General features: G+C 37.3%; 1 protein-coding gene across 1 annotated transcript; it reads left to right on the top strand.

Annotated features, from left to right (window-relative positions):
• Positions 1–1930: 1930 nt before the first annotated feature.
• LOC18444014 (uncharacterized) lies at positions 1931–9600 on the top strand. The gene is made up of 2 exons (XM_020673553.2): positions 1931–5989; positions 9115–9600. The coding sequence occupies exons 1-2, from the start codon at positions 3052–3054 to the stop codon at positions 9492–9494; spliced, it is 3318 nt and encodes a 1105-aa protein (XP_020529212.1). The 5' UTR covers positions 1931–3051; the 3' UTR covers positions 9495–9600.
• The last annotated feature ends 470 nt before the right edge of the window (positions 9601–10070 follow it).

The following is a 10070-nucleotide window of genomic DNA, read 5'->3' as shown; positions in this document are numbered from 1 at the left end:
AATTTTCTAATTAAGTATGAAAATAGATTTTGAGATACTATTAAGATTTTTTTACAACAAAATTATATGTTATGATAAAATTTGGAGGTGCGTCTTAATTGGATTGTTTAAGGTTGCAACCTTATAGAAACCACACCCTTTAAAAAATGGGTAGGGGCCTTTCTTCCCCTTTGAATTACCCCGAAAACAAACAAAAAAAAACATTAAATTAGTGTGTAGAGACAAGGAAATGGAAGCAAATCTCTTCCCCTTTGAATTACACCGAAAACCAAAAAAAAAACATTTAATTAGTGTGTAGAGACAATGAAATGGAAGCAAAGGAACTTGTAAAAGATTCAGTTTTTGTTGAGAAGGAAATTGTTACTTTATAAACTTGGTATGCTTCTCGCTAAAGTGAATACCCTATTGTACTAGGTAAAGAGTTCGGGCTTATCCTAGGTTCAATTCCTATCAACGGTAGAGGCCCTCTCTCCACTAACTGACCCAAAAAAAACAAAAAATTCTACTATACGATGTTTATTGTCCATTAATGGTTAACTAGCTGAGAAGCTCTCTCTTCTCTGGTACGCATGAAATACTTTCATTTAATTAGGTTTGTGAAAATACTGTTGTCCATTCATTGCTAACTAGCTGAGAATCTCTCTCTTCTCTTTTGTTTGCATGAAATATTTTCATTTAAGGTTTGAGAATATTTTCACGTCAATTAGGTTTAATGTATCTTTTTACACTAATTTACAGTTAATAGGAATAAAAATATTTCCGCACCAAACCAGTTACGCTGACCAAACATGTGTTTTAAAAGTATCCAAACAGGCAGTTACTAGGAATAAAAATATTTCCGCACCAAACCGGTTACGCTGACCAAACATGTGTTTTAAAAGTATCCAAACAGGCTAGTAGAGTTTCATCTCTCTCTTCTCCCTCTCTCTTTATAGAGTGAGATTTGTATAAGGTATCCACCTTATACTATTGAAGTAAGGTGCACCTCATGCCAATGTCAAAAAATGTAGCTTTGGTACCGCAAAGCTTCGCAATGCTATGAAAATCTATTGTTACTCCCAATTATGAGATCTAAAGTTCTAGAAATGGTGACGATTAAGTAGATTTATAAACGCTTGAACATATTGAAAATAGATGGTCCAAATAATGTGTCAGAAGATGAACTATTTTTAAGATTAGAAATTCTTTTTTTTCCCCTTTTTTATGAATCTTGAGGTCAAGATAATCGATTTGAAGGTTTTTACCCTAGAAACAACTTTTCCTAATGGTTTTTTAGGTGCACCTTATTGGTACAGTATAATTTTGACACCTTATATAAACTTTTTCCCCTCTTTATGCTTCCAAGCCTTTCCTTTCCTTCCCTGACACAAGCTACCCAACCCACGGCCGAACCAATAATCATTTTCGCCAATGGGGAAAGGAAAAAGTTTATATATAGCCGATGCTCGAAACAATCAAATTAGAGCCCACCCCAAAAATTTCACTAGCAGAGGTTGGGTTGATGCCTAAATATCCTCAAATTGATCATCTCGACATCAAGATGCATAGACGTGAGATAAAAAAAAAAAAAAAAGATTTCAAGTTTAAGACGCAGTGCATCTTGTAACAAATTTTTGGAACGTCAATTTTCAAGATTTTTAAGTTTTTATAGATCTACTCGATCTACACTATTTTTTAAACTTAAATTTATAATTAAAGATGAAAATATATTTTAAATCTATCACAAAAATTTCGAATATTAAAATCACATTTCTCAATACTATTTGAAAGTGCGTTTTATTTTGATTGTTTAGAGCCTCGGCTCTATCCAAACCGCATCATGGGGAAAACCCTAAAACAGTAACGGGTATGCATCCGTAAATTTGTAAACTAAATGAGGTCATTTATGTCATTTTTCTATTGAAATCCACTGACCTTTGTGCCACCTCTTGGCTTAGGCTCTGGCGATTCTGCACAAACATACAAACCCCATTTATTACTTAATTAATCGTCTAACGGATTAATCTATTCAATTTTTAAATATTAATTTAAACATTTATAATATTTAATCTTGTAAAAACAAATTAAATGTATTTTTCTCCAGAAGTGAGATCTCACTCGTTTCATTGTTACTTTTCGGTACTAAACCAGTGGCTCAATTCCATTCAGCCAAGTATGTTAATGGAGTGCATTTAACTTTCGATGGAAATATTTTTTATTTTATTATTTTATTCATCAAAACCATTAATTGACTGTGCATGTTCATTGACCCATAAAATGATATCTTCAAATTCACTCTTACTTGTCTGAGAACTCATGGTTTGGCTGAAAATTCATGACAACAAACCTTGTATTTGCTCACTGTTTAATGGTGCATGACTCTGTAACTGTCTCTGTTGGTATGTTTTTCTATATGGATTTCTGGTTTTACAAGATCTTCAGGGAAATTGGATGCATTACAGTTGGGTTTTGTCTGTTATAGGGGGAGGAAGCAGGGTTAGAACTTTGGAACTTTGTGGGTTTTTCTTCATTGCATGTTTTTCTATATGGATTTGGGGAGGTGGGTTTTGTTGGGTTTCTATGATTTTTGGGTTTTAAATCCTGGAGATCAATAAATTGACTCTGGTTCAAGTGCCCAAGAAAAATGCTCTTGTTTTGAGAATTTGCTTGAATTTAGCTTCTGAAACTCTTTTCTGTTGTTTTCCTTTTGGGTTTTGTTTTCTTTGTTCTGTTTCAGAAGTTCTCCCTTGAAATTCTTCCTCAAATCCAAGGACTTTGCTATGATTATCACTTTGAAATCAGGGCCTAACTGGGGTTCTCTTTTATTTTTATTCTGAAATGCGGCTTCCTCTTGATCACCTTCTCTGGAATTGGGGCCTACTTTCCTGAGTTTTCTTTGGCAGCAGCACCAACTACATGGTTTCAGTCTTCTGCATTCCATTTTGAGAATTGAGTCTTTTAGGAGAAGTTATAAGACGACATCATGCCGAATTTCTCAACTAGAACAGGCATTTTTTATCCTTGTTCATGCATTTTCTGTTGTTAATTTTCTCTTGTTGATGTTCGACTGCTATGTCGGAGGACACAAATGTTCACAGGGTTGGTGTGTCATGGATCATTTTAATGAGCTTTTTTCTCCTCCCATTTTGCAATGGGTTGAACATGGAAGGCCAGTACCTCTTGGAACTGAAGCAAAGCCTCCATGATGAGTTGAATCTCCTCTCAAACTGGAATTTCTCTGATGAAACTCCCTGTTCATGGACTGGTGTATATTGCACTCTTAGTTATTATAACACCCCAACTGTCAGGTCTCTTAGTCTTAGCCAAATGAACCTATCTGGAACTTTATCGCCCAGTATTGAGAGCCTGACCGGCCTGAATTCCCTTGATTTATCTCATAACCATTTATCAGGAAATATACCAGAAGAGATTGGGAAGTGCTCAAGCCTAGAGTCTCTGGATCTCAGTAACAACTATCTTGAAGGGGAGATTCCCCCACAAATAGGCAACCTCACCCTCTTGAAAACTCTGATTATTTGGAATAACAGGCTTTCAGGGAGTATTCCTGAGGATACTGGTCGGTTATCATCTCTTGTTGAATTATGGGCCTACACCAACAACCTAACTGGGCCTCTTCCTGCTTCTCTTGGAGGTCTCAAGAAGCTGGAGACATTTAGGGCAGGACAAAATTCTCTCTCTGGAAGTTTACCAGTCGAAATAAGCAATTGTGAGAACTTAAGAGTATTGGGTCTTGCTCAAAACTTGCTTGAGGGCGAAATCCCAAGAGAAATAGGGAAGCTTTGCAATCTCACTGATCTGATATTATGGGGAAACAAGTTCTCCGGAGTCATCCCAAAGGAAATTGGGGATTGTCAGAGAATTGAGACTCTTGCTCTTTATCAGAATAATTTGGTGGGAGAGATACCAGTGGAAATCACAAATTTGAAGTATATGAAGAGGCTCTATCTTTACAGGAACCAGTTGAATGGAACCATTCCAAAAGACATTGGAAACCTCACTCTCGCCACTGAAATAGACTTCTCAGAGAACAGGTTGACAGGTGAGATACCTGGGAGTATCAGCAATGTGAAGGGCTTAACATTGCTTTACTTATTTGAGAACCAACTCGGTGGCGTTATTCCTATTGGCCTTGCAAGCTTGACTAATCTGTCTAAGCTCGATCTCTCGATAAATTGTCTCACTGGTCCCATCCCTGTGGAATTTCAGTACCAGAAGAATCTGATAATGTTACAGCTCTTCGATAACTTGTTAAGCGGCACCATCCCACCAAGGCTTGGGGTGTACAGCCCATTGTGGGTGCTTGATTTATCAGAGAACAATCTCAGTGGGAATATACCAAACCATTTGTGCAGGCATTCGAGGCTCATTTTGCTAAACCTCTGGTCAAATGAGCTCATAGGTAACATTCCAAATGGAGTAAGAAACTGTAGAACACTGGTTCAGCTTCGATTGGGCGACAATGGGCTCACTGGTGACTTTCCTGTTGAACTCTGCAAACTGGTGAACTTGTCAACCATTGAGCTGTTTCAGAACAGGTTCAATGGAACCATTCCTCCTGAGATAGGAGGCTGCAGAACCCTTCAAAGGCTCCACCTTTCAAACAACTATTTCACTTCAACCTTGCCTAGAGAGATAGGCAACCTCTCTCAGTTGGTAAGCTTCAACCTTTCTTCCAATCAGATAACGGGAAGCATCCCTTCTGAGATTGTTAACTGTGCGAGGCTTCAGAGACTTGATCTGAGCAGGAACCTCTTTGTGGGTACTCTTCCAAGCGAGCTCGGAAGGTTTGCACAATTGGAACTCTTGCTGCTCTCTGATAACAAGCTATCAGGAACCATAACCAATGTTCTATGGCAAAATCTCACCCATTTGACTGAACTGCAAATGGGTGGGAACAACTTCTCGGGTCCAATACCTCCTGAATTGGGCCAGCTCTCTAGCCTTCAAATTGCCTTGAATCTTAGCCTGAACAATATCTCTGGTGAAATCCCATCAGAACTTGGGAACCTAGTTTTGCTTGAATATCTCTACCTCAATAACAACGATCTCACTGGTGAGATCCCCTCCACATTTGCAAATCTCTCAAGTTTAATGGGTTTTAATGTATCTTACAATGACCTTAAAGGCCCTCTACCTGATATTACCCTCTTCCTGAACATGTCAGTTAGTAGCTTTGTGGGAAACCAAGGGCTTTGCGGTGGACCTTTGGGGAATTGTGGCTCTCCCCCATCGCCTGCTGCCTCTCAACCCTTGCAAGATATGAAGGCACCTGTTGGCAAAATAGTTGGTATAATATCTGCAGTTGTAGGTGCGATCTCACTAGTTCTAATAGTGGTTATCATATATTTGATGAGACGTCCAGTTGAGGTGATCACACCTTACCAAGATAAGCAGTTCTCCACTGTTTCCGATGTCTATTTCTCTCCCAAAGAGGGGTTCACTTTCCAGGACCTGATTGAGGCCACAAATAACTTTGATGACAGTTTTATTATTGGAAGGGGAGCTTGTGGAATTGTGTATAAGGCGGTCATGCCATCAGGTCAGGTGATTGCTGTGAAGAGGTTGGCATCACAAAGAGAAGGGAATAACAGTGTGGATAGTAGTTTCCATGCTGAAATCTCAACATTGGGGAAAGTCAGGCATCGAAATATTGTGAAGCTTTGTGGGTTTTGTTACCATCAGGGTTCTAATCTTCTTTTGTATGAATACATGTCAAAGGGAAGCTTGGGCGAGCTGCTTCATGGGTCATCTTGTAACCTTGATTGGGATACCCGTTACATGATTGCTCTTGGGGCAGCGGAAGGACTATCTTATTTGCATCACGATTGCAAGCCTCGTATTATTCACCGAGATATAAAGTCTACCAATATCCTTCTAGATGATAATTTTGAGGCCCATGTTGGTGACTTTGGACTAGCTAAGGTGATCGACTTGCCGCAATCGAAGTCAATGTCGGCTATTGCAGGATCCTATGGGTACATCGCTCCTGGTAATTAACTCTCTGCTTGACACTTATGGATCTTTTTAGGATTTCTTAACCAGTCATTTCTCATTTTAATCAACTATAAAAAAAATAAAGCAGTATTACTATCTTCTTCACCTTCGTAGAAACCTTAAATTGCAAAATTACTTGTCTTATTTGAATGTTAGTCATTCAGGCTGTCATGTCTCTCCTATTCAATTAGTGTGGCTTCTTGCTAAGTTTCAGCTGCCAAGAGCCAATGCATCTCTCTCCAAGATTTCAAGAGTTGGTCAGAGACTTAGATGTTCTGTTCAAACTTCTAACTTCAAACTTCAAATCTGATGCATTATTCTGCTCTCTATAGTTGTAACACTTCCAAGAAAGTAAGGTCTTGGTCTTCTCCCTGTATTTTCAGTGTTGTTGCAAGCAATCTATCACATTCACTTCACTAAGGCATTTGGCTCTGGTTTATAAAGAAAGAAGAAAATGCTTATACTTATTTTTTCTATAAGCTTATAATTATTTTGTCTATATTTCAGGCCTGTTTATTTGTATCTGACATGACCAGGTCCAGTCATTTTTAATTGTTTACCTTTGGCTGTGGTCTTAGGTGAAAATTCCATACGATTAGTATTTTGGAGTTGAACATAATTTTACCTTAGCATGTATTATGGTTAGATTTTATTCTTTCAAAGCCAAGAATGGCATGCACAGAGCTTGAATCCCATTAACTTGGTCCATCGACATTGCAAATGCCTAAATTGTTGATTGGAGTCTGGACTTCCTAAAGCTTTAGTAAGCACATGGTCTAAATGGAGTCCCTGCCTTGTATCTTACATAATGGATACGAATACCTTGGATTCCACTCTTGTCCTTGAATGGCAGCCCACTCTATATGTCTTCTCATAGGTAATTTGATCGGAGACGATATCAAGTGTTGCCTGTTCTTGACAGGATGGTCAACTCTGAAGTCATGTCGTCCTTAGCAAAGATTCCAATCAATGCTGTAAGATTAAACTGGGCCAACTATTCTGGCCTGTTTTATGTGCGCGGTGTCTAAAAAGGGTCTAGTCTTGATGTCAAAATGCTTAATGAAAATGGCTAGGTTCCCCTCAAGAACATATCCTTGTCAATCACAAACATAGTGTCCCTGACCCCCTTTTCCAAGCTCAAGCTCAAGCTCACTGTTTATGGCACCTCTTAAGTCCAGATCTTGGAAGGATGGTCAAGACCCATTTTCAATGGTTCATAAATTCTTGAATCCATTTTCCCACTTATCTCATCCTTGACCCTAAACATTCACTCTCCTATCACAACCACATTATGGTCTTCCTCTTCCTATTAGCATTAGGGACAATGTTGAAGAAGGTGAGAATTAAGGTTTCCATCCGTGGCATATTTCTCCCTATGTTCATCATCATCTAATGAAAGCTTTATACTCAACCTGTCTTTCTATTATCAACTCTCTAGGACACTTCATTGTTCTACTTTTTGACTTATCTTCTAAAACTTTGAGTTCATGGAACTTGGAAATGGCCCAGATATTTCAACATGCTTAATGGATGATTAACCTTAAAATTTCTACATTCTTGTAGTGAAATGATTAATGTCAAAATTTGTGCATTCTTGTACTGAAATTTAATCCAATAAGAGGCTAGAAATTGCTTTTGGACGTATAACCATTTCCCTTTTAAACTTCTCACCCTGTGACTTTTCGCTCTCCCATAATTGGCTGATTGTGTATATATTATGCAACTTGGCAAATCATGCTTATGATATTATCTTAATTAATGTGCCTTTTACCTTTTAAGTCTTGAGTGTCTCAAGATATGGACTACTACAACCGAATGCATTTATGATCTGTTGAACCTTCCTATAAATTAACAGCGTGTTTGGTCATCTATAGTGAGATAAATTGGGCTACTAGAAGGATGCTCGGTGTTGTTATTTATTTATTTTGGTTGAAGTAGCTCTTGATTTTATTTTGGATGCTTTTTGGAAACCTAAAACTGGCTTGTTATCATTGGCTATTAACCATTTCACTACAATGGAAACAATCATTTGTTGGATGTAGTTCTGCAATATGTCAATCTTTTGGCGTTTGTTAGTAGTTTTATATAATTAATTCGTTTTCCAAATAAACTATGAGAACCACAAAAGGTTATATATATATATATATATATATATATATAGATATGTATGAGAATGGATGCTTCAGCCCACGAGCTGACTGCTACAGTATCAGCCAATGACCCAGATTGAATCTGGGCCAATCTGACGGTCACGACCATATTTCGTATTAGAATTTTCATTTTTTTTTGTAGTAATCCAAATCACTTGAAAATTTAAGCGTACATTCTAATCATCAAGGTGCACCTAATAAAAATATAAAAATAATAATTTGCAAAAAACCAAACTACCTCCAAAAAGTTTCAGGGGTATTTTAGTCAATTTATATTTTTCGAATTATTTTTTTAATATTTTTATTAGATTCTACTATGCTTCAAAAATAGATGCTTTAAATTTCAAATGATTTGGATTTGTATAAAAAAAAAATGAAAATTTAAATACAAAATGAGGTCGTGGCCATTGGATTAGACCTAGATTCAATATGGGCCGTTGGCCGACACTGTAGCTATCAGGCCGTGGGCTGACTGGATCTTTTCCCTATATATATATATATATGGAAGAAACTACAAAACACCTATGGGCGAAAATGAACAATATTTTTGTCCATAGGCTCAAGGCCGTCTGATTTTGTTGGACGGCGTGGATTAAAGATCGTCACGGATATAGCATGTCCGTGGCAGGATTGTTTTTCACGCAAAAAATATAAGGGGACCGCCACGTTTTCCATAGGTCCATGGTGGTTTTTAAGCAAAACTATCACGGGTGATACACTGTAGCAATTCGCCTATAGGCATTTGTAAGAATTTTCCTATATATATATATATATAGATGTAACTCTAGATACCCATGTCCTTCCCCAGTGATCACACATTAATGGGTACAGTTTGTTATTTCTCAGCTGTCGAACGTTTTTAACAATTATGAATTTGTGTTGAATGAAATACCTTCTCGTTATCATTTTTCAGGCATATATGTATTTCAGTTGTTGGGAACTAACTCCTCTTTCATTTATTGGGCTACAGAGTATGCATACACAATGAAAGTTACAGAAAAATGTGATATTTATAGTTATGGAGTTGTTCTATTGGAGTTGTTAACTGGTCGAACACCAGTACAACCACTTGACCAAGGGGGAGATTTGGTTACATGGGTGAGAAGCACAATCCAGAACCTTCAGTTGAATGCGAAGGTACTTGATTCTCGATTAAACTTGGATGATGGAAATACTGTTGATCACATGATCACTGTCCTGAAAATTGCTTTGCTTTGCACGAGTATGTCGCCTTTTGATCGACCAACTATGCGTGAAGTCGTGATGATGCTAATTGAGTCCAAAGAGAGAGCAGGAAACAATGTGGCCTCTCCAAATTCTGAAGTTCCTTTAAAGGAGGATGGCTCATAATGGTCCCTTGATTTATGTAACTGAGATATAATTCTTTTTTTTCAATGAATCCTTGTAATATTTACAAAAAGAAATTAATGAAATTTGACTGTGTACAATTTCAATATCTTGTTCATCTTCAGTTGTAATCGTGAACGAGGAACTGTAAAATTCTTTAGCATAGAATTCTTGATATTTAGTACACAAAAAATAACCACTGATACCTTAGGTTTTGAATTTTTGACATCCAAAATGGGAGCAGCACAAAAACTACAAATAAGAAAATCCATGTACTTTGCTCTTATTTTTATCATCTCCACAATAATAACAGTCTTCTAGAAACTAAGGTCCTTTACAATTTGAATTTTGTGAGTTTGTTTCAGATTCTAATATGATTAAAACTCCATTGGAAGCCCCAAGTGGAATTGATGGCCATCACAGTTGTCTTTGAGAAGATCATCATGGACTTTGTCAAGGAATTCTTATCATATAAAGGATTATATTTTGTTGCATTTTAGTGTCTAGCCTCGAAACTGCATAAAGCATGTCTGGAAAAAAATGACAATTTTGGTGCGTAAAAATTTGTGCCTTACAACA

Source organism: Amborella trichopoda, chromosome 7, assembly GCF_054954075.1.
Source record: "Amborella trichopoda isolate Santa Cruz 75 chromosome 7, AtrichopodaSantaCruz75HAP2 v2.0, whole genome shotgun sequence".
Classification (NCBI taxonomy): domain Eukaryota; kingdom Viridiplantae; phylum Streptophyta; class Magnoliopsida; order Amborellales; family Amborellaceae; genus Amborella; species Amborella trichopoda.
The sequence above is the reverse complement of the archived record's forward strand: the minus strand, read 5'-3'. Positions and strand labels throughout refer to the sequence as shown.